Source organism: Athene cunicularia (genome assembly GCF_003259725.1).
Source record: "Athene cunicularia isolate RWA chromosome 1 unlocalized genomic scaffold, athCun1 chr1_part2, whole genome shotgun sequence".
Taxonomy (NCBI): domain Eukaryota; kingdom Metazoa; phylum Chordata; class Aves; order Strigiformes; family Strigidae; genus Athene; species Athene cunicularia.
In genome coordinates this window covers 3,045,533-3,072,502 of record NW_020799092.1, presented here as the reverse complement: position 1 = coordinate 3,072,502, position 26,970 = coordinate 3,045,533, and the positions used below count along the sequence as shown (strand labels likewise).

The 26,970-nt window shown below is 44.0% G+C and overlaps 1 protein-coding gene across 1 annotated transcript; it reads left to right on the top strand.

Moving 5' to 3' along the window:
- RANGAP1 (Ran GTPase activating protein 1) lies at positions 1 to 23,766 on the top strand. The gene is made up of 15 exons (XM_026840975.1): positions 1 to 134; positions 1,353 to 1,480; positions 2,368 to 2,427; positions 3,089 to 3,268; positions 4,544 to 4,678; positions 5,862 to 6,020; positions 6,192 to 6,305; positions 7,793 to 7,892; positions 8,613 to 8,697; positions 9,106 to 9,247; positions 9,723 to 9,836; positions 10,186 to 10,288; positions 12,317 to 12,405; positions 14,282 to 14,403; positions 22,865 to 23,766. Exons 1-15 carry the CDS (start codon positions 23 to 25, stop codon positions 22,932 to 22,934), a joined length of 1,713 nt encoding a protein of 570 aa, XP_026696776.1. The 5' UTR covers positions 1 to 22; the 3' UTR covers positions 22,935 to 23,766.
- The last annotated feature ends 3,204 nt before the right edge of the window (positions 23,767 to 26,970 follow it).

Below are 26,970 nucleotides of genomic sequence, written 5' to 3'. Positions count from 1 at the left end.
TAACATTTGGAAAAGCAGAAAAATGGCATCAGAAGACATCACTAAACTTGCGGAGTCGCTTGCCAAAACCAAAGTGGGTGGTGGACAGTTGAGCTTCAAAGGCCGGAGCCTGAAACTCAATACTGCTGAAGATGGTAAGAGAAAATACCTTTGTGTTTGAGAAGTGTCTTCCTGAAATTCTAAAGTCTTGTGGTAAACCTCCTGTTAATCCTGCATGGCCAAGTTCTCATTAGCTGTGATAGAAGGGTCTCTCAATTACAGCTGCTTCTGATAGAGACATTTCCTTCCCTTCTTGTACCCTGCTTTGACTTGCTACGCTGGCAGAGTTGGTGTTTGGCTCTCCGGTGTGTGATTCGTGTTTTCTTGCTGTTCTCTCCAAGTGCTTTTGACAGTCACTGTGCATTAGAAGTCAGTGCACCTTTTAAAAAGCATAAGCAAGTTCATGACAGCACTTGGAACCATTAGATGCTTCAAAGACTTTTACAGAGCAATGGCCTGATGTGTTAGTCTGCTGCAATAGTCCCGTTTCTTCCCATATTCTGATCAACTGGTTAGACTCTTGTTATTTCTCTTCCAGAATATCTCTTGCTGGTCTATGTGTGTTTCCTGATTAAAAATGTCTTACTGTGACTGCTAATGTAGTGCATACCTGGAGAATATGTATATATTCTTAAATCAACATTTCTGCCACACCAAGAAGTAGCATGCTCTTCAGAGAGGTTATTTTCTATAGTGTGTACCTTTTTTACTGATTCTGAAGGTGGTACATTTTTTATATGCTCTTTTAGTAGTGCAAAGCCACTGAACTATGTGGAAAGGCTTTGGAGCTTGGGAATGATAACAAGTGCCTATTGACAGGAGAGAGTCTGTAACCTGGCTCTGTGTCTTGCATAGGATCACTCTAGAGTTAAATTGTTCTGCTAAACAGACATCTACTTTTGCCAGTCAGTGGGAACTTCCTGTTGATGTGGCACCAATTTCCATCAACTTTTAGCTTAGTCCTTGCGTCTTTGTAGACACATGCACTCTAGCTCCTAAAACATGTGCTGAATGGCAGAGGAATCATACTTAGGAGTAAGTAAGGAAGCTTACTTTTGCAAATAGGAGGATGGCTATCAGAGAATAGAAATAGAAATAAATTATTAAAAGGCAGGGTGGGGAATGGAGAATATTCTTTCTCGTGAACTGACGTTTTAGTTCTGTTCTCCATTGCTGTTTCAGGATTCTTTCAGATAATGTTGCTCAGCTGTTTTCACTAAGTGTAGAGTTGAGCAAGTATTGCTGCATCACGGTGTTACTGTGGTACCTAAGATGATAGTTAAAAGGCCAACAAGACTATCTGCTTTTTGCAGCTGAAGAAGTGATCAAGCAAATTGAGGAATTTGATGGCCTGGAAGCATTGCGCCTGGAAGGCAATACAGTGGGTGTGGAGGCAGCAAAGGTCATTGCCAAAGCCTTGGAGAAGAAATCGGAGCTCAAGGTGAGATCTTCAAGTGGGTAGTGGTGGAGGGGAAGAAGTGATGTAGAAATGCTGAAGGCCTATTTACGTTCTTCCTGCAGTACCCTGCCTCGAATTAGCCCTAAATCTTGCTTGGTGGTTCTTCCAGCAGGAAAATATGGCAGGACTTGGGGACTTTGGGATAATGGGGAATGCTTCCTGCGTTCTTAACTGTTTCTGTTCAGAAGGCTTCCAATCTTAGAGCTGGGAAGCTGTGCAAGGAAGAGCCTCTCTAAACAAAGAACTGTGGCAACAAAATTAAGTTCTAACAGAAAAATGGGGTCATATCTTCTGGAGAATGATCAGATCATCTGAAGAATGAGTCTTCAGAGAATGCCTGAATAGGGAAGAAATAATGGAGGAAATGCTCCAGGAGGTTTTTCCATGTCAAGCTATGTTTCCTTATTACTGCTCTAGCCTAACATTAGGAGGGTGCTAGAGGTACTGTCCTTTACAGGAGAGGACTACGAAACATTGATTCGTGTTAATCACCCAAGTGCAAGCAAGTCCAGACTGTTGAGCTCCATACCTTAGTAAATCTGCATTCTTAATGTATCTTTCAGTTTCCTGCTGCTTTTTCCTGTGGTAGTTTTCTCAGCAGAAAAGAATTCCAGCTTGAATGCAAGCAAGCATTCTTATATAGTGTTATTTACAATGTGCATTTCAGTGCCTTTATGTCTTTGCAAGTGAATTAATTATAATGTTAGTTCTTATAGCTCTTTAGCACAGTTAAATGACAAGCCCAAGGGAAGGTGGATGGCATTAAGCTGTCCCTAGTGATGTAATGCAGCTTGTATGTGTAAACCTCTGTACAATTGTGTTGTCCTAAACATTTTTAATGGTTTCTATCTGTACGTTTCTTATTTTAGAGGTGTCATTGGAGTGACATGTTCACAGGGAGACTAAGGTCTGAGATCCCTCCTGCTTTGGTAAGTAAAAACTAGTTCTGAGACTTCTGACTAATATAACTTCTTTTCTCACCTGTCATGCTTCTTGTGGGAGTATGTTTTTAGCACAGAGTTGATCTTTCTGTATGCTGTTAACACTAAGTGTCTCAGAATAGGTGAATGATTCCTTTTTGCTCCTTCTGTATCAGATGGAGAAGAGTTGATAAAAAGCCAAATGCAAGTCCATGCTAGTGAAGAAGCTTGTCACTGGGGAAAACATCCTTGTGATCTGATAGATAGAATGGGAACCAAACTTTCTAAATAAAGGCATATGGCCATCTCTTCCGAGAGCATTACAGAGCTCCCTGCCTCCTTGAGTCCTGTGAAGCAAGAACATAAGATCAGCAGAATGAAAATAATATTTCTTTCTGGAACTGTAGAGGGGGAAACTCACTTTGAAAAGCATGTATTTATCTAAAGAGATGGGATAACTTCTTACCTGCCTTATGGTTATCTTTATCTTGATTTGCACAACTTCCTCTCTAGCTTTAGCTTAAAGTTTTTATCTTCCCATACAGCTTTGCTGAATGTCTTCAAAATGGAAAATTTTTGCAGCATCACTATCATACCTAGCCACTGCAGTGATGCTGTCACTAAAAGTCAATTCACTCCTTCCCACCCACTGCCATCTGTTTCCTTACAGATCTCTTTGGGAGATGCACTCATCACGGCTGGAGCCCAGCTGGTGGAGCTGGACCTGAGTGACAATGCCTTTGGGCCAGACGGTGTGCGTGGCTTTGAGGCGCTGCTGAAGAGCCCCACATGCTACACCCTGCAGGAACTCAAGCTCAATAACTGTGGCATGGGCATTGGTGGTGGCAAGGTAAGGGTTGTCTGCTTTTTGGGAATGAGGTCAGAGCCAGGACGTGGCTTCAGACTGCCCTACACAGAATCACACAATGGTTGCAATTGGAACGGATCTTTGGTGATCATCTAGTTCAACTCCCCTGCTCAAGGCAACTAGACCAGGTTGCTCAGGTCTGTGTCTAGTCAGGTTTTGAATCTCAAAAGATAGACTTCACAGGCTCTCTGGATAATGTCCTGGTGTTTAACAACCCTCACAGTAAAAAAGGGTGGTTTTGTGTTTAAATGGAGTTTTCTCTGCATTGATTTGTGTGCATTTGTGTCTGACTCTACCTTCTTTACACCACCTTCTCCCCCTGTCCTGTTATTCTGGCTGTTCTTAACCATGGATAGGATCTCCCCCAGAGCCTTCTCTTCTCCAGCCTTAATAATCCTAGCTCTTAGCAGTCTCCTGGTATGTAAAATTCTCCAGTTCTTTAATGATTGTTGGGACCCTTTGCTGGACTCACCCCAGTACATCCATGTAGGAGCCTGGAACTGGACACAGTATTCAAATGCATTTCACAGGGCTGAGTAGAGGAGAGGGATCACTTCCCTTGCCTTGCTGACAATGCTTTTCTCAAGGTAGCCCAGTGGACTTTCTTTGCTGCAAGTGCATATTGCTAGCTCATAGTCAACTTTTCACCACTAGGACCCCAGGGTTCTCTGCCAAACTATTTTGCCCCCAGATGACCCCCAGTTTATGCTGGTATGTGGGGTTATTCCTCCCCATTTGAAGGACTTCTCATTTCCCTTAGAACTTAATGATATTCTTGTTGGCCACATCTCTAGTTTCAAGATCCTTTCTGTCTACGTGTTTTCATGGAAAATTTTGGAATTATGGAAAGTTCATCTGTTTTTCCAGGAAAGGAAAACAGTTCTAAACATTAGATTCCACGTCAAGAGAGCTAGCAGCCTTGGATTAGGGAGACCAGGATTACAAAGCCTAGCACTGAAGGGATGCATGTTGGATGAAGCTGAAAACCAGGACTAACTGTCATTATCACTAAGACCCTGTATGTTCACCTGTTTAAGAATCAAATGCTCTTAATGAGGTCAGTGTGTTCTAGTGTTGCAAAATGATCACTTCTTGCCTAAGACTGTGCAAATGTTGTAGCTACAGACAGTTTTATTGTATACCCTACTGTAGAAGCAGCAGTGACCAAAGTATTTCTTGAGCTAGATATACAAACCACCTTTGGATTCCTTCAGAATGAGATGCTGAGGTAGTATAAACTGCTTGGTTTATCTTTAGATATTGGCAGCTGCTCTGAAAGAGTGTCACAGGAAATCGAGTGCCCAGGGCAAGCCTCTTGCTTTGAAAATATTTGTGGCTGGCAGAAACCGTCTGGAGAATGATGGTGCCACTGCCCTGGCTGAAGCCTTTGGGGTAAGTACCAAACCAGAGCTTCTTGACACCAAAATGGAGCAAGGTATGCTAATGTGGAAGATAATGCACACAGAGCTTGTCTCAGCTTGGAGGTAGGGCCTGGTTGTTGGTTCACTTAAGTTGTGATGTTTGCTGCTGAAACTGGAGTCTTCAACAAGTGCAATTAGAATTGATGACTGAATGTTTCTCTGACCTAAGTTTCCCAGCACAACTAGTGACTGTGTAAAGTAGTTACTTGAGGGATAAATAGGCATCTTCTGAATAGATTAATAGTAGTCCTATTGCTTCTCCCTCTGTGCTAATCGAGATTATCTGGCACTGGGGTAGGTGTGCCAGCTGACCTCTTGAGTGCTGCTCTGCTTAGTTGTGCAATCATCTAGCAAAAGCAACCTAGTGTTTTTGCTAGGATCATCCTGTGAGGGGGCTGTAAATGATGCCTAAATTTCTATAGCTGTCTCTGGCTAACTTGTGCTTTTGTTGGAGGAAGAGAATTCACTGTGGTTGAGGCCACCTACTTTCCTTTTCCTCCACTGCTGCTAAAAGCAACTTCTGAATTGCAATGCATACTTTCAGGTATATTAACAATTATATTGCAGGTTATAGGTTGTTCTTTTTTGTAAAGAGCTGTCTGGATGTAACTCAACTAATCAGCAATCTTGGCAAAAATGCGACTTCTTAAATACTTGAGAGGCACGTAAGAAAGTGGTTCATGAGGAATTCAGACTGAGTGGCACTACAAAAATGGGATTCATTACTCTGTGACATGCTGTTTAATCTATAAATCGTGTTCATACTAATTTTCTTATGGGTTTGCTTCTGCAGTCAGGGTGAAATGTAGACTTAATTAAAAAATATTGTATCCAGTGATGTTGCTTGATCTATTTCAGGGTTGTTGAACCACAGGTAAAGAACTCTTGTTTTAAGGTACTTAGACCAGACATGCTGGGAGGATGCTACCTGTGACTCTTAGAATCAGGGGCTTTATATTAACCTGACGCTTGCCATGAGCCTGCAATTTCACTTATATTTGTGACAGTTGCTAGTAAATAGTTCTGTGTAGAAGAGCTAATGGAGTTCTGAGTTGGAGGAAGACAATTTTAAGCAAATCCTAAAGAGTGAGCACTATACTTCTGAGCTGAAGTATGTCTCTTAACAGCTTTTTTTCATCTACATCCTTTCCCAGATCATTGGGACTCTAGAGGAGGTCCATATGCCACAGAATGGAATTAACCATCCTGGCATCACGGCACTAGCCCAGGCCTTTGCTATCAACCCACTGCTTAAGGTTATAAACTTGAATGACAACACCTTCACAGAGAAAGGAGCTGTGGCCATGGCAGAGGTAAGCTGTTTGAAACAGTTCCTTTGGGTTTTTCTTGTGCCTCCCACTCTTCTCAGAATAGTTAGCATTAGTACCTCTGAGTTGGTGGAGCCACATGCCATGCTGCAGTAGGAAAGAGGACCTTCCATTTACTTTGTGTGTCTGTAACTTCAAATTTATGCTACCTTGCAGACACTGAAGGCGCTTCGGCAGATTGAAGTGATCAACTTTGGAGACTGCCTGGTGCGTTCAAAGGGTGCTGTTGCTATTGCTGATGCTGTTAAAGAAGGGCTTCATAAATTAAAGGTATTGTCTTCTTGCTGTTCAGCTTTGAATCTCTTTTGAAAATGCTTTGTTCTTAATTTCCTGGTTTTCTGTACATTCTCTTAGCGCTACTGATTATTCTAAAGTGGGGTTCACTTCAGTGCAGGCTCTGTGCTTGCAACTTGAAAGCAATAAGCTGTACTGTAGATCAGTGGTATTGCCGCATCCAGCTAAGGCTATTCTACATGGAGGTGTATCAGTGACTTGTTTAGACTCCACTTGATGTTTTTGAAGCTGTTGGTTCAACTCAGCATGTGCTGTTCAAGAAATCTGATAATGGAAATATCTGCTTTTAGAACCTCAGAGTTGTGAGCAGGGACTGAGATATTCCTCTTGACAAACAGTTTGAAATCTCTTCAGCATTTCAGAGTTCATACCATTAACACTTTGTTAGGGCATGTATCAAAGGTCCAAATATTTTTAGTTTTTTGGCAATACGATAGCTTCCTACATCCCTGTTTGCACAGGACTTGTGTTTGACAGCATTCAAGATGAGCTAGTCAGCACTGTAAGTGAACTAGAATCTCTAGAAACACCTGCCATGGGTTGCAACTGCACTGGAACAGATGCTGAACACATAATTCCTAATCTTGCAGTTTACAGTCAAAGACAAAAATTCATCTGAGTACTATACTTATGTATATGAACCTAGTACAGTAGGAAGTAGGTGCTTTGTGGTGTGAAGATCCTTTGCTTAGGCTTCTGCTGGTTCTACTGGAATTTATATCTGAATGTTCTAGGAAAACTTAAGTAAGGATTCTAATCGGAGTATTGAGATGAACAGCCAGAAGTTAAATCATTTTTTCTAGAGCAGAAGTGGTTAAGGGTGGATAGCATGAAGCAATTGTAGCTGATTCATTCTGTTCAAGGACTTCTTCCCTTTTGCTGTTAATATTAAATCTCTTCTCAGGAAAGTATTGATTGAGCACAAAGTAGAATGGTGGGGGATGGTGCCTGCTGTTGAATAACTTTAATCTTACTAGTCTGTCCACACTGTTTCTCTTCTAACTGTGTTTATCACAGATAGTACCACTCATAATTTGTCTTTTGAAGGCCTTAACGTGCAACCTATGTGTTCAAAAGAAAATGTGCTGTCCATTTAATGTAGTAGCTACCCTTCTTCAGTAAGATTTACTGGTGTGTGAATTCTGGAATGCTCTTGTGATTCTCAAATAAGTGAAGATCTCCAGCCAACTGATTGCTAAGGACTGAATGTCTGCTGCCTTCTAGATGAGCAGTCAGAATGGTTTGATCTCTGTGGCTATTCTAGTAAAGTGGCTACCTTCAGTAGTGCTGCTCTTAACAATAGTATATTTCAAAATACCTCTTTTAGCTATACAAAGTAGGAGTATGTCTCAGGTTGTATTTCTCAAATGAGATTCTTTCCAGAACATTTGTGAGCACATGAAGCTTATGAGGATAATATATGTTAATAGAAGTTCTGTAAACAATGTTGTTCTGCTGCTTAGGAGCTGAATATGTCCTTCTGTGAGATCAAACGAGATGCTGCTCTGACTGTTGCTGAAGCTATTGAAGATAAGGCAGAGTTGGAGAGGTTGGATCTCAATGGTATGTAAGTTTGCTAGACCAAAGTATGTCTAGTCTGATCCTGATGAGAAACCACTAGGAAGAATGTTGACAGTACCCCATATTCTAGTCTTGTGGTTGTCAGTATTTTAAAAAATAGTACTGAGTGTAGTTGAACTTGGATGACCTTGGGACAGGAAACAGATCCTGAAAGTTTTCTTAAGCCATGAACTCAGTTAATTGTTAAAGTTGAGCAGTTCCAGTACATCTTATGTGGTGGAAAGATTAAACTGATACTTATACCTCTTTTCAGTAAAACTTTTTAAATTGTTCATTGTGATCTCAGATACTTTGTACTTGCAAACAAAATCATCTTTGTGCATCTCTGCAGAAGAGTGGGAGAACGTTGACTAGTGCTGGCTTTTTGCTGTTTGTACCTTGGGTCACTGCATTTCAGTGGTACTGTACCTTGTTTTAGAATCACTGAGAATGAGCTGTTTATAGAACTAGCAGGAAATCTCTGAGACACTCTGAAAAATTAGAGGGATTTTTTGTCTCAAACCATTGTGTCATGCTGCTGAAATTTGTTTAACAACTGATTCTGATAACTGAAGTCTGAATTGTTGCCTCTAAGGTGTTGTGTAGAAATGGCATAAATGTTCAATTTCAGAAATAAGAGGTAGACAAGAATATGCATCTAAATTCTCAAGAACAAACTTATGTGCCTCTGTTAAGTCTACTCCCTTTCTTCAATCAACCTAGGTAACTGTCTGGGAGAAGAGGGGTGTGAGCAACTCCAGGAGATCCTTGAAGGCTTCAATATGACATCTGTGCTGGGATCTTTGAGGTAGGCAGGGTACCAGAGTTTAAATCAGAAAATTTCCAACAATTTTCTTCAACACTTTCATTACCCATCTATTTTAAAATAAGAACTGTAACATTGCAGATGGGTGTTTGTTTCAGTGTGCAGCACCACTAGAGGATTCCTTAAGCAGGATAAGCCTGTGTCTTGTTTTCATCAGTAGACTTGTCTTAGTATTAGTTATTGATTGCATTCCTTGATTTTTTTGCTAGCCATTGTCAAATGGGTGACTGAAGCCTGAGTGTTCTATTAATTGGTTATAGACGGAGATGTACTTCTTGCAGTAAGACTTGAGGGAAGGCTGCTTTTTTGTTCTTGAAAAAATGTTTTGAGTTCCAGCATACAGGAGTTGCAACTGTGTAATTAATGTAACACATAACTCTAAAACCTCAGTGATGATGAAGGGGAGGAGGAGGAGGATGAAGATGAAGAGGAGGAAGAAGAAGAAGAGGAGGAGGAAGAACAGCAACAGCTGAAGGAGAGAGGACATGGAGAACAGGAGTCACTGACTCCTAAGAAGATAATTGATTCACAGGTAGGCTTGTTTCCAGATGCATTCCTATTTCCTTCAGCTGGAGAAGAGTAAAGGAGGAAATAAGATCTGGAGTGAGTCTGAACTTGGAGTGCTGGCAGGAGTTCATATTCCTGTGTCGGCTGGCACTGTAGTAACAGTCAGGGAGGTAACATGCAGGAAATAAAGAAAATGTATGACTTGAAAATATGTTTTGTTAAAGTGTGCATGTGCACACATGTATTAGGGAAAGGCAGAGTAGTGATTGTAACAAACACAAGTAGAAAAAGTCTACCATGTCCAGAAGATGGAAACCTTGTACATGCAATTGTCCTGGCATATTCTGGCTATTTCAACTCTGGGCTCATTCCAGCCTCAAATAGTTTTCAAATAGAACAAATCCTCACCTGGTCCTGTTCCTGTGTCCTATATACCTTTGTTGCTGAACCAATTTATTTACTTCCAAGAGTAAACTTCAAATGGATTCTGCTTGTTTCAGGATTCGACTCCAGTGCCATCTCCTCCTGTGGATGTTGCCACGTTCCTTGCTTTCCCATCGCCAGAGAAGCTGCTGCGACTAGGACCAAAGTGCTCTGTGCTGATAGCTCAGCAGGTACGTGAGCCAGTGGTCTTCTGTGCTTGACTTTCTCTCAGAATCATTTAATCCTCAGAGGTGATAACTTTCTCTCTTGAGACCTGGATTTGCATCTTCTCCCCAGTGATCCCAAGGAACCTTATGGAAGCAGACGATGCAGTTAATGCTTATACTGACACCAGAGCTTCTATGTAGAGTAACTTTGTTTTAATGTTGCTTATGCCTTGTGGTATGGCCAAGGCAAAACTGATGTCAGTCCACTGAAGGCTGTAATTTCCGTCACAGCCCTAGCAGAGACCCATCTTCTGTAGCTGGTGAGCAGTGAACTGAATGGTCCCTACATTTCTTTTTTTTTCTTGTCTTTCAGACAGATACATCTGATGTAGAGAAAGTAGCTACAACTCTCCTAAGGATATCTTCGGTCTTCAAAGATGAAGCCCCAGTGAAAGCAGCAGTGCATGAAACAACAGGTGACTGGGCCTTTCTTCACTTCATGGTGTGATCTGCTTCAGGGTGAAGGACACCAGTGCGATGCAGAGGAAGGCCCCTTGGAATGAGCCAGGACATTGGACTCTTTTGTCCCTGGCAACAGGAGGCCTGCGATAACAAAAGTACCAAGATGTGCCTTGCTGTTGTGTGGAGTGAAAGTAGAGATTCTTTCCCAGCTTAGCATGTCTTGTGCTTCCGAACCTTGATGATGAGTGTTTGTTGTATTTGCTCTCTTAGTGGACTTGTGCTGCCCTTACTACATCTTATTGATATTAGGCTGTCAATAGCCAGTGGTTCTGTGTTCCAAGATCAGTTGCTTTTTCTAGGCTGTTTATTTGTGCGAGGGAAGGCTTAGACTGGATATTAGGAAGCATTTCTTTACAGAATGGGTTATTAGACATTGGAATGGGCTGCCCAGGGAGGTGGTGGAGTCCCCATCCCTGGAGGTGTTTGAGTCAGGTTGACGTAGCGCTGAGGGATCTGGTGTAGTTGGGAACTGTCAGTGTTAGGTGAATGGTTGGACTGGATGATCTTCAAGGTCTTTTCCAACATAGACAATTCTGTGATTCTACTTAAAAAGTATTTTGCGGGAAGTAGCCTATCAGGTGTAGTATTAAGAGAGTGTAAAGAGAGACCTCTTCTTATCAGTCTGAAACATCTTTAATTTCTTCAGGGAGGAGAAATTTGCAACATGGGACAAGGCACAGAAGCTAATGTACAGTCAAAGGACTATTCCTCACTGTATATTGTGGGTTAGGTCTGATTTTTGTGTGGACTAATGGTATCCCTTCGTGCTCTCATTTGGAAACAGGAATTTCCAAATGCTCCTAGGCATCTGACCACTGACTTTCATCGCTTTCGAATCCCCCAGCAGTACAGTTCTCCCATACCTGAGCTACCTATCAATATTGTGCAAAAGAAATGGATCAATTATTTTTAAGACCACTTGAAGTGATTTACTGCAAACAAACATGCATTTCCCTAGTTTGAAATTTCTTACTTTGAAATACATAGACATAGTGAAACTTTGTTAGCTGTTGTCTGTAAAACAGTAACGTGGTAGAGTTCTCTGCAATTGTTTATGGGTCCAAATCAGCCAAAAAATAGTCAGCTGGCATCTCCTTGAGCTAGTGCTGGCCTTGGCTCATGCCCATGATGAATTGTCTCCAACAAAGAGGATATTCTTGTTGTCTGAAGTGTGCTTATGTATGTATATATCTTGATAGCTGTTCCTTACTACTGCTGTTCTTTAGGGAAAGATTGAACCTGGCAATTACTTCCCTTCCAGAAAAGAAACCATCAGGTGACAGTCAGGTCCCTGGTTAATTTCTGACACTGTTCTACAGCCACTCAAGTGGCTTCTGCCCATTCCAAGAAACCAGAATGGTCAAAGGTCAAAATGGGTTCCTTGCCTACCTTGTAGACATGAGAAGCTAAAGCACTGGTTTGCCCATAGCTTGTGACAGGTCCTGAGGGAGCCCAGAAAACAGATGATCAGGTTTTCTCATTGTGTTCTCATTCTGTGTGGTTTCAAATGAAGAGTGAATTCTTGATGGTCTTTAAAATGTCAAGGCTCTAACTCTTGCATCTCTCCTTTATCTGAACATATTTATATACTAGTATAGACATAGCACACATGTTCAAATGCATTGAGTAGAGCATTTTGTGGTTCACAGGACTGAAGTCAAATTGCATCTGAAGCTTGGCAGTGTGGGAATTTTGAGCGTTTTCAGTTTTGTTTTTTGTTGGGGTGTTTTGTTTGTTGTTGGTTGCTTTTTTTCCCCTTTATATCAGGCCTTATACTTAAGGACAGGGTTTTACCTGTCTCAGTGTTTCAGAGATTATACCTAGTCCCTGTGAAAACAGCTGGAATCTTAAGAGATATTACTTCCCAGAACTACTTTAACAGCTGATACTCCCTGAGGTCCTGTGTTATCAATCTTGATCTTAAAATCCATAATAGCATCCATTTCTGTATTGTTTAATATGGTGCATTTATTTCTTTTTAGATGCCTTGATGAGAAAAGCTTTCACTTCTGCCACATTTAATTCAGATGCATTCATCACAAGCCTCTTGATTCACATGGGACTACTTAAGGTAAGGAAGCAGGAAAGAGTTAAGTTATGGTCTGTTTAGGCTGTTGAAGACCAGACTAGCTGGGTTTTGGGTAATTATGTTGCCATGGAAGCAGCTGGATGCCTGTGCATGCCTCATGCCCAGGGACAATGGAAGTCTGCAGGCCCAGCAGAAATTGCAAATTGCAAGGTTGCATTAGGATGAAGGAGATGTCAGCTCTTTGTATCTCTTCTGTTTAATGTGCTCTGCATTCTCAGACCGTCCCTAAAGGCAGGGAGGGCCAGGTAAGGAAATAGTGCTGCTGCTGGACTGTGGTGTCTATGAAAAGCCATGTCCAGAAGTCTAATCTACAATATTATTAGTTAATGTGGTCCTTTAGGGCACCTCTTAGTAACATGGCTCAAAAACACATATCCAGCTACTCATGCTAGATCAGTAGTATTCAACTTCATGCTTTGGAGTATCTTTGCCAAATACTAGAGTCAAATATGTAGTTACATGAAATAAACTTTCTAATGAGAAAGGATGGAGGGTTGGTTGGAAACCTGCAAATTGCATTAGAATTAGCTTTACTTTCAGTGAGATGAACTGGGGAAAGGTTCTGTCTGCAAACTTACGGAGCATCTTTGCTTACTTCTGCTTAATGTTTCTTACTGTCTTAAGACCTAGAAGCTGAGAATGGAAACTTGAACCAAACCAATTCTAAACCACAGAATAGCCATAATCTATGTTATAGCAGCCTGCTCTTAATTAGGTTTATAAACTGGTAATATCCAGCTTGGGGTACTGACAGCTGTTGACATGCTCGGGTACATCTTAATTTCCTAAAAATCAGTTAAGCCTTTCCTTGTGTACATTGGACCAATACTGAGCTTTCCATTTCTCAGACAGTTCAACAGATCCAGAGATGGCTTTCTGTTCTGCAGAATGCTTGTTTCAGGGACTACCACCTACTGCTTATCCCATACAGAAAATAGTAAATATGCATGAGGCACAAGTCAGACTTGTGTTCTAGAACTCTTTCAGACCAGGAAGTGGTATTGATGATAAAGCCTTTGAGGATCAGCCAGGTGATTTTGTCCTCTGTGGTACAGGGGACTATTGATGAATTAGGCACATGTGGAGAGGGAGCAGTTTCTATCATTTTCTGTCCTGCACAACTGGAAGCACATGAGCAACAGGTATTCTTAATTAAATACAAGATCATACATCTAGGAACACAGGTCCAGATTCTGCCTACAGAATGAAGGGCTTTAGTTGGGATGACCGTGGAAAAATAAATGAAAACAATGTAAGGGTTGGGACATGTAGATTAACATCACATTAGGAACAAGAATAACTTAGGCATCATGTAAGCAGGGGAGCAGCAATAAGGGTGACTATGAGCTTTATGTTGTACGTAATTGAGAGACAGTTCTGGGAATGCTACATCAAGTTCACCAGGAAGCATGATGAAGAACTGGAGGTGGTACAAAAATGAGCTACAGAATAATGCAAGAAAATATTGTGTAATTAAGGCAACTGAATTCTTTATGAATTGAAGTGGGGTAAAATTTCTTAGGAGAACGCTTTGACATGGAGCCTCTAAGATTTGACTGTTTCACTTGCAAGTTTGTTAGTTTCTGCATTGTTGTTGCTGTCGGTGACTAGGCTCTAATTGATAAGTACTAGAATATTCTTGCTGCTGCTTTATTTCACATGCTGGTGTGGGGAGGCTATGGAGTTCACTACCTTTGTCTTGAGGAACATTGCACTTACACTGTAGGAGTGAAAGCTGCTCACTAGATCATGGCAGCACTTCATTCAACAGAGAATTCATTTCCTCTGTGAAGAGAGTGGATTAGATAAAATAGTCATTGGCTGATATCTAACTTCCTCCTTCTTGTCTTTTATTCAGAGTGAAGAGAAGATCAAAGCTGTCCCAAGCCTCTATGGTATTCTTATGACCTTGAACCATATGGTCCAGCAGGATTATTTCCCGAAATCCCTGGCCCCTGTTCTCTCAGCTTTTGTCACAAAGTGAGTTTTGTGCTTGTCATGCAGTATTCTCCATAGGAGCTAGTGAAACTGCGTAATAGCTGTATGCAAGCTGTTCTGTTGAAGCCCACTAAATATCTGTTCTGAAATTAAGGATTAACAGTTTACTGGGCCTCTACTTTTTATATTGCTTACTGCAGAATGCAAGGTTTAGAGCAGTAAGTTTCAATCCTAAAGAAGAAACAGTGGAAAGCTGGCTTTGCAACTAACTGGCTCTGAAACAGAGGCTGATGCTAGTTACAGAAGAGGTGTTTTGAGCTTAAGGAAACCTACTGGATTTCTAGCCACTGCTTGAGTTTAGTGAGTGTATGACTACACTGGATCTAACTGTGCCCTCCAAATCATCCTTCTGAGTATGAGGGTTAGCAGAGTTCTACCTGAGTTGTCGTGCTATATGACATGGAACACCAGCAGATCAAAACACTGCAAAACACAGACTGAATTGTTCCTAAATGAAACTGTTCCTACTGTGACAGCAACAAGGCTAGTGATTTTTTTGAGAACAAAATTGGGAGCATAAGTGTTGAAGAAGCTGCTTCTACTGTCTGCCTCTATTTATTACTTCTAGTATAGGTATAGAATCAACGCCGGCCCCCGCCAACTTTAGTTTCTTTAATATCTTAAAGCATAGATAATGCAATAGCAGTGAAAGCCATATCTTCTGGAATTAAGTCAGTGTGAACTCTAGCATTGATGTGATTTAGAAAAAACATCACAAATAGGCCCTTCCTCAAGAGAGCAAGGACTTTGGCAGTCAAGGGGAGAAACAGTCCAAAATTGTCTTTAAGCAAAGCCAGCAGAGGTCTGGAATCCCTTTGGGACTTGGTGGTTCTTTGGCTTAGCATGAACCACATGCCACATAGGGTGAGAGCAGCTTTTTAATGGGTTTGAGAACAAGGCTTAAGCCTGCCTCATTTTCTTGGTGTGGGGAATATGCTCAAGCTTGGGATCTTCTGCTGATGAAAGATAGAAGCATCAAAACCTTGTGGTCAGTACGAAACATGGGTGATAGGAGTGCATTCAAATATTAGTAGTCTGTCTTTTCTTAGTTCTACTGGGATTGGAAGCAGGCCTGATGTGATAGGGGAGAAGAGTTTTTCCAAGTGCTGGTGTGGCCTGAAGCTGTCAAAGCAGAGCAGTGGTATGTGTCCAGCAACCAGCCATGCTTACATCAGTTTTGGAAAATAAAACTATGTAACCAGCTTGTTTACACATGTGCAAATACTAACCTAGAGGCCTTTCTGGTGGAACAGTTTTTCTCCTCTCTTTGGCTTGGTCAGGCTAGAATTAGGCAGTTACAAGCCGATGACCATGTTTTACCAACTGAACAAATATACCTCCAACTCAGTAATTTTAAATTTAAGCAAGAAGTATTGGGACTTGCCATGTAAAGTTGCCCAGACAGATCACTGGATCTGGATCACAACGCACCCATTGTGGGGCCTGAGCTGAGGTCTGAGATAAGGACAGAACGGGTAATAATGTTGATTGCTTGGCTCCTTAATATTTTATCACCTCATGTGCAATATGTATTTCCCATGCTCTTGCTCCCAGTCCATGAGAGTTGGGTTAAGATTTTGTTTTTGCTGTACTATAAAATGTTGGTCTACCATAGGGTGTGGTCATTGGCCCTGGGGCTGTTTACAGTTGTGTTTGAGAAATTCAGGAATTTCAAATATCCTTGGAATGTTGACATTAACATGGTTGTCTTACTGCTAGGAGCTAGTATGTTGCTGCATGTGGTTCAGGTTTTGTTCAGGGTTAAGCAACTATTTAAGAGTATTACCTGGAAATCTAGCCCAAGATTGGAGAATTATGAGCAGCTGGGGGTGTGGAGTAGCATGGGCAAGTACCTAGAATAGTGGGCACCTCCAGTGTATTGGAACTTCACTCCCAAACACGTGCAGAATCCTGAGTAACTAGTAAAATATTTGGAAAAATTATGTTGTCACCTGAGGTATTCCAGATTGGCACAGCTCACTGCAACATGCTGGGGCCTAGCCCGTGCTTACTGAGTGCTGTTAAACACTGTTCAGCACCCTCAAGAAGAGGAGAAAGGGCTCTGCACCTGGTAACCAAGTAACAGAAACTGCAGCCACTACAGCCCTGAGGACAGGTGCTGCAGCTGAGCCAGAGAACCAACCCATGACGGTGTCAGTTGCTTCCATACAGAAGAAATACACAAGAAAATCCCCTCACGGGGTACAGGGTGATGATGAACCAGACCCATCACAAGAACAGGAGGAGGCAGAGCTAGTGATAGTCACCTGATACTTATCCCTGAGTGAGTAGTGAGACATGCAAAAATTTCAGCTGCCATCAGGTGAGCAGCTCATTACCTGGATGCTCTGGTGCTGGGATAGCAGGGCCAGTAGTGTGGAATTAGAGGGCAGGGAGGCCAGGCAGCTGGGATCCCTGTCTAGGGAAAGGGGTGTTGACAAAGCCATTGGAAAGAAGACACTAAATCTCAGTCTCTGGAGGTGACTCCTGTCAAGTGTGAGGGAGAGGTATCCCTTCAAGGAAGATTTTGTATGTCATCCAAGTAAGTGGACGACTATGGAGAAAGGCATTCAATACTTGAGGGAAATAGCCATGTGGGAGAGGGTTTACTATAACCCAGATAATGCGTGGCTACCCACAGATCCAGATGAAGCCTAGTGCACCCGGCCCATGTGGCATAAGTCTGTACAGAGCACACAATCATCATATGCCAGTGCGTTAGCACTAATGGACTGGAGAGGGACCAACAGTAGATGAACTGGCTCACCGACTACAACAATATGAAGAAAGCCTCTCTTCCACCCTTGTCTTGGCTGTGGAGAAATTATCTCAAGAATTCCAGCAATTTAAAGAGGACATGTCCTACTCCTCACCTGTGTGGACTAGAATCTCAGCTATTAGGAGCAGTTGTTTCTTGAGAGAACCAGTATACACCCCAGGGGAAGCTGTGGCATTGCCTGTGTGACTATGGAGAATACATGAAGAAATGGGATGGAAAACCTGCTTACCTCCTTGAAGAGGGTATGTGAATTGGAAGGAAGAACAACTACAAAACAGGGTTCTTTTAGGAGAAATGCTGCTCTGGTTTCCAGTAATCAAGTGTCCAGACAGAGCAGAAAGGTTGACTTTGCTCATGATCCTATGAGAAGAACTGATCTGTATTCACAAGAAGTGAGTGATCAAGATGAGGCTGAAACCCGTGCACACCACACTAACCTGTTTGTCCTTAGTGGGTATTATGACCAACATTAGAGGGGCCCTGCCTGCAGCTGGGCAGAGGATAGGGATAATTGAGTTTATTGGCCCGTGTGGATTCGATAGTGTGGCACATCTGACCCCCAGCAGCATAAGGCTTTGGTGGACACTGGTGCTCAGTGCACCCTAATGCCATCAAATTTTAAAGGAGCAAAACCCATTTGTATTTCAGGAGTGACAGGGGGGTCTCAGCAGTTGACTATCAGAGGCCAAGGTGAGCCTAAATGGAAAAGAGTGGGAAAAACACCCCATTATGACTGGCCCAGATGTTCCATGTATTCTTGGTATCGATTTTCTCAGGAGGGGGTATTTTAAGGACCTGAAAGGTTATCACTGGTGGGCTTTTGGTATAGCTGCCTTGGAAACAGAAGAAGTTAGCTGTCTGTGTTACCTGGTCTCTCAGAGGATCCTTCTGTTGTGGGATTGCTGAGGGTCAAAGAACAACAGGTGCCAGTTGCCACTACAACAGTGCACCAACGGCAATACTGCACCAATCAGGACGCTGTAATCCCTATCCATAAACTGATTTGTCAGCTAGAGAGCCAAAGAGTCATCAGCAAGACGCGCTTCCCTTTTAACAGCCCCATATGGCCAGTGCGAAAGTCTAAGGGAGAGTGGAGATTGACAGTGGACTATCGTGGCCTGAATGAAGTCACGCCATTGCTGAGTGCTGCTGTGCCAGACATGCTAGAACTTCAGCATGAGCTAGAGTCAAAGGTGGCCAAGTGGTACGCCACGATTGATATCGCCAATGCATTTTTCTCCATCCCTCTGGCAGCAGAGTGCAGGACAGTTTGCTTTTACTTGAAGGGGTGTCCAATACAACTGGAATCGACTGCCCCAGGGGTGGAAATTTGCCATGGACTGATCCATGCTGCACTGGAACAGGGTGAAGCCCTGGAGCACTTACAGTACGTTGATGACATCATTGTATGGGGTGATACAGCAGAAGTTTTTGAGAAAGGGGAGAAAATAATCCACATCCTTCTGAGAGATGGTTTTGCCATAAAGTATGGTAAGGTCAAAGGACCTGCACAAGAGATTCAGTTTTTAGGAGTAAAATGGCAGGGTGGACGCTGTCAGATTCCAGTGGAGATGATTAATACAACTATGTCCCCACTGACTAACAGAAAGGAAATGCAAGCTTTCTTAGGTATTGTGGGTTTCAGGAGACTGCACATTCCAAATTAGTCAGATTGTCAACCTGCTCTAAGTGACCCAGAAAAAGAATTATTTTATATGGGGCCCAGAGCGACAACAAGCTTTTGAACGAATTAAACAGGAAATAGTCCATGCAGTAGCCCTCGGGCCAGTTTGAATAGGACAAGACAATAAAAATATGCTCTACACTACAGCTGGGAAGAATGGCCCTACCTGGAGTCTCTGGCAGAGAGCACCCAGGGACACTTGAGGTTGACCCTGGGGTTTTGGAGTCGGGAAACAGAGGATCTGAAGACTGATATACTCCAACTGAAAAGGCAGCATATGAAGGAGTCCAAGCTGCTTCAGGGGTGATGGGGACTGAAGCACAGCTCCTCTTGGCTCCCTGACTTCCAGTGCTGGGCTGGGTGTTCAAAGGGAGTGTCCCCTCTACACACCATGCAGCTGATGCCACGTGGAGTAAATGGGTTGCATTAATCACAAAATGGGCTCGAATAGGGAGCCTCAGCTCTCTGGGAATATTGGAAGTGATTACAAATTGGCCAGAAAGCAAAGATTTTGGAATGGCACCAGAGGAAGAGGTAGCATGTGCTGAAGAGGCCCCACCATATAATAAACTACAGGATAATGAGAAGCGATGTACCCTGTTTACCGACAGGTCCTGTTGCATTAGGAAAACATCAAAGGTGGAAGGCAGCTGTGCGGAGCCCCACATGATGGGTTGCTGAAGGTGCTGAAGGAGAAGGTGAATCGAGTCAGTTCAGAGGTGAAAGCCGTCCAGTTGGCCTTGGAATATCGCTGAGTGAGAAAAGTAACCAGTGCTCTACCTCTGTATTGACTCATGGATGGTGGCAAATGTGCTGTGGGGGTGTGGTTTCAGCAGTGGAAATGGAGCAACTGGCAGCACAGAGGCAAACCCGTCTGGGCTGATGAATTATGGCTGCTTGAGTAGAGAATCTGGTTGTGAGAGTATGCCATGTAGATAGATGCTCATGTGCCCAAGAGCCGGGCCACTGAAGAACATCAGAACAACCAACGGCTGGATCAAGCTGCTACGATTAAGGTGGCTTAAGCAGATCTGGTCTGGCAACATAAGGGTGAACAATTTCTGGTTCGCTGGGCCCATGACTCCTCAGTCCATCAGGGAAGAGATACAACATATAGATGGGCTCATGACCAAGGGGTGGACTTAACTATGGATGTTATTGCGCAAGTAATCCATGAATGTGAGACCAGAGGATCTGCCAAGCAAGTGGGCCCTGCTCAATCAAACCACCTACATACTGTGGTTGGAGCTCCTGTGCACATTAGGATTATGTTGGGGAAGACAGTCTGGGTTACTCCTGCATTGGGTAAAGAAAAAACCCATGAGTGGGATTACTTTTGCCCAGGGACCTGGGTGTACTTAGTGGGTAATGTAGAAGGACAGAGAAGTCTGATGTGTGTCTCAAGGGGATTTGAAGTAAATGACTGGCCATGTGGTGATTGGCTGCTGGCTGAGTTCAAACTGTGACAACCAGTGATCTTGTTTGTTGATTAAATAGGTATGTACAGTGTAAGGATCTAAACCAGTTCTAAAATAAAAGGATGAAGAGAATGATGGCTTACTTTGGCACTAATTAGGCAGATATACCCAGCGTGATCAAAACAGGTACCAACTTAGGGTCTATCAACCCCAGTCCTCCAGACAGAATTTAAATCACTTGAAAGTGGGAATACAGAAAAGGAGACTTTGATTCAGTGCATTTGAACTTATAATTGTTTATGTCAAATTCCAGTGCCTAGAGTAGCTTGACTTGTACTTCTAAACAAATTTGCTCACAAAAGACACTTGTCCCCTTCTCCTTTTGCAGGCTCCAGACCTGCAAGATACCAATAAATGTTTTTCATCTGTAGATGATGCTGTATGTGACAAAACAAAATTCTGGTCTCGATGAATTATCAAAAAAATTCCACTGAATCCATAGCCAGCATTTCACTACAAGAGGGGAAAGTCTCTGAAAGTGTGAGATTGTTTAAATGTTTTGTGAAAGCTTATGTGAGAGCCAGAATCCTCTTGCAGTGGAAGGCAGATCTGTCTGCTGCCTTTGGTACCTAAGGGCACAAATGCCAAACCTGCAGTGTCCTTGAAATGCTATGCTATGAAGTTCTTAGTGCTGAAGCTTTCTCTGATTTGCAGACCTCTGTTGCAAGATGTGATGTTATCGTAGAGACACTTATGTCCTGTGCAGCATAATGAATACTATATACAAGCAATTTTTTATAAATATAAAATGTTTTAAATATATACATAAATATATAAAATGTTTTTTATAAATACATGTATTTCTTAAAATGCTTTCCCCAAGGGAACAAGGAGAACAGCTATTAAATCCTTTACAGTTGCCTGGAGAGAACACTAACAGTTCAGGAACACTAAAGTCCAGATAAAACAGCTTCTCAGTTAACCTACACCCCTTCTCTTTCCTTGGAGTTTAATCAGAGCGAAATTATGACCTAACCTTAAACCAAACCTCTCACTGGTTAATCTAGTAATCTGCAGAGCTCATTTAGGCTCAGTTTCTGCAACAAATCTACTTGCACTCTGTCAAATCCATGAGTTCATTTGCAGCAAACTATGCATTTTTGTCATATTTTCTAGGTTTTTCCTTTAGGATTGTGGTTAGCTCCTTTGGGCTTCTAGAGCTGTGAAGTTCTTGTATCTGCCTAGACTAGAGCTCTGCTGTCTCTTGCTCCAAGGGGCTTGCTTCTGGAGTAGTCATTCTCCTCTTTTTTTTTTTTGTGATAATTTGTGGTGATGCAGGTAGTGTTCTCCATTCGAAAATAATAAAATTATGGACACAGACTTGTAAGTGGCATCCATTTTACTCTGCTGTCAGTCCTTACTTTCTTTTTTTGGACACAAGAGGGTGCTGTGAATACATATGTACATGCTTTCCCATACTTTTAGCTGTAAACACTGAAAATATGTGGATGTCTGCCTGCCCACTTATGACTTGCTGGAGGTGGTGGTGGGTTTTTTGTAAGGATTGGGGTGGTTTTTGTTGTTTTGAGGGGAGGGTGATGCTGCTTTTTGAATTGAATCATAGCAGTGGCCTCTTTCAACAGGCTGTAGCACAGAGCGGCAGGCAGTTTTAACTCCACAGCAAGTAAGGAGCCTCTTAGTGTTAGAGGAGGCTTGGTGTTAGGAGTGGAAGCTGAGGGAGGTTGGCTATGATCAACATCAGTTCAGGTTCTCTGTTTCCAAAAATGGGGAGCTGCCTAGACAGAATCACCCTGCTTATTCCAAATGGGGCTGGGTCTTCCAAAAATGATAACTGAAATACTTCACCTAGGTTATTCTGTGTGAGGTGGACCTCTATTTCAGGCCCTTTCAGCTGATGCTCTGCAGGCTCTGTGGGCTATGTGTAAGACATGCTGAAAGGTGGCCCAGAAAAGCCAATCAGGTCTTACTTGATCTCAGGGTGGGGAGGGTAGGAGGTTACACTGCCTCTTTTGAACACTTAAAAAGCCCCAAGACCGAAATCACCACTGGGTCATAGATAGCAGGTGACTTGGTGAGAAAAGATTAGTATGAGGAAGTTGGTCTTCTATGGTTTTTGGCCATAAACAGTGGATCTGTATGGAAAATCTCCTTGCCAGAAGAGAGGGAAGGGGGCTTCCGCTCTCACCCACTTTGTTTTACCCAAAATGAGACACTGGACTGCGGAGATCAGCAATCTGCTGTTGATTTTTGTACCCATGGAAAGAAATGTTCTGATTCTTGGTCATTATCTTACTGGCTCAGCCTTGGCAAAGGAGAGAGAGTTTTCCACAGCAAGCTCTGAATGGGAAGCAGTGATCCGTGCAGCAGTGAGGGAATGGTTTCAGAAGAGATAACCAAGGGGAGGTTATGTATTAAATGTAGGCTTTTGGGCACACAGGCCTAGTGTGCTTGAAATACTGTTTGTCTGCTCATTCAAATTCATATGCAAAGCAGTTCTTAAGTTTAGTATTTTAAATATATCTCTCTTCTCTTTTTCCACAGACCAAACCGTGCTCTTGACTCCTGTTCATTTGCTCGCCACATGCTCCTACAAACCCTTCATCAGCTGTAAGAGACAAGAGATGTGCTGCTGTGCCCTTCTCCCCTCATAGGACTGTTGTCATCAGAGAACTCAGAGCTGTGTGGTGGGAGAGGATCCTAGAGCCCATACAGACATGCTGTTTGTTCTTTTTCTTTCTTTTTTTTTTTTCCCCTCTCTGTAGGAGGTGTGTCCTTCCTTCTGCTTTTTAAACTTGGACAAATCCTGCTGAATTTTTTTCTTATACTCACAAAGTGATTCCCTGGTCTGTAGGGCGGCTGGTTGTGCTACAATAAATCAGTGCTGCTCTGAGCTCTGCATGAATTGAAAGGAAGAGTTCTCTGCTTTGGTCATGTTGGCAAGGGTGTGCCAAGAGTAACAAACATGGGGCCCAGAAGCGCTCTCATCACGATCAACTCAGTTGTGCATTTTATTTTATTGGACTGCAACTCCTGCCTGATGGTAGTATTCAGCACTGTGCTGGAGGGAGGCAATGCTGCTGCTGCCCCTGCTTCTCTAGGCCAGGGGAGTGCTTGACCCCCTTCTGGTGCTGCCGGCTCAGAGGGGCAAGGTGTGCTCCCCTTTGTTTCTCCTTTCAGGTCCATTTGTCAAAGGCAGTCTGTGGCTGATTTGTATTTTAATATACTACTCCCCTGCTGCTGTGGCTTGGAGTGTTTGTGTAGTGTGGCTGACCCTGATGGCCACTGCTTAAGGGAGCAAGCATATTTCTATTGTAAATTTTTTTGCCCTTGCTTGTGTTTTTCCTTCTTCCTGCCCTTTCCCTGTCCCTTTCCCTTCTCTTCCTAATAAAATAGGCTTGGTTTGGGAATGAATACAATCCATGAAATCCCTGTGGAGTATGTTTTCCCTTTCTTCTCTGACAAAACACTGGGCCTGTGTGCACTGTTCCCATGTTTGAAAGCTGAGCAAGTGTAAGAGCATGAAGTAGCGCTGTGCTGCTTTTCTTGCACTGAAGGAATAGCAGCAGATGCCCCTAGATCTCTGTACAAAGGATTCTCTGTGCCTATGCGTGTTTGTGGCACCTATCTTCACACAAGCTCAGGGGCTGGTCCTGCCCCTTCTTTCAAGCCTGTGAGAATCAACACATCTCTCTCTAGGCAGTAAAGAGTTGTTCCTTCCCTCTGCTTTTGGGTGGAGGAGACTTTTTTGTGCCTTACCTGACTTTACCGTTGACATGCCCTATAAAGAGGGCCAGGAAGAAGTCCAAGGAGTAGAGCTAGCTGTCCCTTTTTTGTAGGAGGTGATGTCTACCACAGCTGGCAGGGTGCAGATGCTTGGCCTTGGTGCAAAAAAACCTGGTGTTAGTTCCTGGGGTGTGCAGGCAGCATTGACAGAAAAAAGGACTTGGGATGCTAGATTGAAATAAAGTGGGTGGTATGTGCAAGGCCTGCTTGCACCCTCTCTGCTTAATGTTCTTCCAGGTTGTGGGCCTGTTAGGGCAACTGCTGGTGAAACTGGGGTGGCTGTGATCTAGCAGGCACAGGAAAGCAGTGTCTTGTCACTGACAAGGGAGGTGCTGGTCTGTGTGTAAGAGCAGTGTTCCCTCATTTTAAAAACGCTGCCCTAAGGCTAAGAGTAAAATGCATTTTCTCCATTTCTGTGACTGAAACTGGAACTCCTCTCTGTCCAAATTGGTAAAAATCAACTGAAGTGAAGGTAACTGCACCTACAGAAGGAGCTTCAATCACTGCAGGCCCAGCCCTGCCTCCTTCACCTCATCCCGTCCTGTTCTTTCAGCTGTGTTGCAAAAGCAAATCTGTTAAGTTTTGCCATGAGCTTGAGGGCAAAACCAAGACATAAAAGAATCTGCATTTTCTCTAAGTCTTGAACCTAGTGTAGCTTTCCTCAAAGCTCCCTGTCCTCTAGCTGCTTTTGATGTCCCTGTGGCCTGGAGGAGGGTCATGGAGAAAAGAACTGTGATGCAGAACAGATGCAGAGACCAAGCCAAGGGGGTAACCTCTAGAGGAGGCTGTCTGACAGCCTGCAAAGGTCAGAGGGATGCTGCTGCTTGCACAGAGACCTGTGGGCCAGGTCCTGGGGAGAATCTGTGTGGGAAGCTTTTTGAGTAGCAAAGCCAGAGTAGCAGAACAAGTGTGAGATGTTGATCTCCAAGTTCCTTTCAAAAGCAAACAATATTTAGAAACAGGATTCTCCTAGTCCTGATAATCAGTGTGAAGCATAGATGTTTATAGGAAAAAGGGGTGTGTGAGGGTAGAAGTGACAGTCTGCAGAAGGCAGATTTGTTTCTAGGTAGGACAGGGCTCAGAAATCCCTTAAACTTGGTTTATGCTTCAGGATTAGGGAAAAAAAAAAAAAAAAAAATTAGAAGTTGCTCCAGAGGATTGTTTCCCAGCAGTACCCTGGAGGAATGTGGGGTCATTCCAGTGCTGCTTCAGTCTTGTGCAACCGTCTCACCCCAAAAACACTGCTGTTCTAAGGAGTATTTCTAATTTGAACTTCATTAGTCCAGCAAGGCAGTGGCGGTGCAGAGCTCTGTCTGCATGGAGCAGTTTTGGGTGTGCTGTAAGCAGTGAAACCCAGTCGTGCTAGTAAGAGGATTGGACATGGTTGGCCGGGCAGGGTTAGGGTCTCCCAGCCACGGGAAATGAGGGGGTAGCCAGGAAGTGGGGAGCAGGATGGGCTGGACAGGGGCCAGTGCTGCAGGGTGGCTGATGGTGGCTGCGGCAGGTGGTTCCAGGTGAGCTGGTGGCTGGGGTTGCCGCGGAGATGCAGGGTGGCCCGCAGCAAGGTGGAGGAGGTCAAGGTTCCCCAGCTGCTTGAAGGTGCCCACCCAGAGCTGCCCCACCCTGCTGCCCCTTAGACGGAGGGCAGTGATGTCCAGCAGGTCTGGGAAGAAGCCGGCCTCCAGGTGTGGGGAAGTGGTGATGTGAGGTCATCTCAGCGGTGGCGCGGGGGATGGCAGTGGTCAGTGAGGACAGGCTAGAGCTGGGGCACCAGACGCAGCTAGACAGAGTGGGAGCAGCTTGTGGGGGCACGAGGGCTCAGCCACGCTGGCAGCAAGCCGCAGGGGCAGGGTGAAGACCACCAGCCAGGCACCACAGAGCACAGCTGTAACACAAAACAGGCACCGCTCCCTTCACCTGGCCCTCCCTAAGGCCAGCCACGGCCCTGAAACAGGTCTTGGTGATTCAGTGCCAGCAACCACCTTTCCGGGGTGACTCCTACCAGCACGGGGCAAGTTCGTTCCCTCTAGACCTACCTCCCCAACGGTTCTCCCTGTGCAGCAGAGCAGAGACGAGCATGAGAGCTGGTGCCACCGAGCTGCTCATCACATCAGTGCGGTGGGGCTGTCACCCTGTGTCACGGGCGCAATAAGCACCCAGGGACAGCGGGCATGATGGCCCAAAGCAGTGGCCAGGGAAGCTTTGGCCACCCAGCAGTGGGGAGGCTTGCAGAGCCTGGCCAGCATGTCCATCATCACCCACGGGTGCCACTGGGATGGGACATACTGGTTCTGGCAGCTCAGATTGTTGACCTGGGAAGGGCTTGAAGGGGAGCGAGACATTCGTGTCAAGAGATTTTTGTCAAGTTGCAGATCTGCTTGCGTTCCGTGGGAGAGCAAAACACAGAGCTAAAAAAGGGAAATGACAGAGTTGAGGAGCAAAACAAAGGCCTCCATGACCTTCTGCAGGCAAATGATGTTTCACAGAGGCACTGCCACCCCCCGGCCTCTTCAAAACAAACGGAGATGCAATTAGGAGACCGAAGAGCCGTAAATGTAGCACAGCCCTGCAGCCTGCCTTACCAGCTGCCTCCTTCCTTTTGCTCAGGCTTACCTCCACAGTTTTGGCTGGATGTCACCTTTCTGTCCTGCACCTCCACAGCTCCTGTGACTTAGCCAGAAATGGAAAGGCAAAGACAGGGTAACAGTGAGTGTAGATCCCACATGGGCTGTGGCTGGGCTGTCGCTGCAACATGCCAGACTTCAACTCTCCCACCCCAGTGCTCCCGGCCCCCTTTGAGGCGAAGGGGCGGCGATGTCTGGGTCACTGCCTTCTCTTCAGGGGTGCCTCCCCCCCCCCCCCCC

Bases quoted from the DNA above. Each gene is read 5' to 3' on its own strand.
- RANGAP1 (XM_026840975.1), top strand. From the start codon at position 23: ATGGCATCAGAAGACATCACTAAACTTGCGGAGTCGCTTGCCAAAACC. The intron at 135-1,352 runs GTAAGAGAAAAT...TGCTTTTTGCAG, and splicing joins ACTCAATACTGCTGAAGATG to CTGAAGAAGTGATCAAGCAA. The intron at 9,837-10,185 runs GTACGTGAGCCA...CTTGTCTTTCAG, and splicing joins CTGTGCTGATAGCTCAGCAG to ACAGATACATCTGATGTAGA.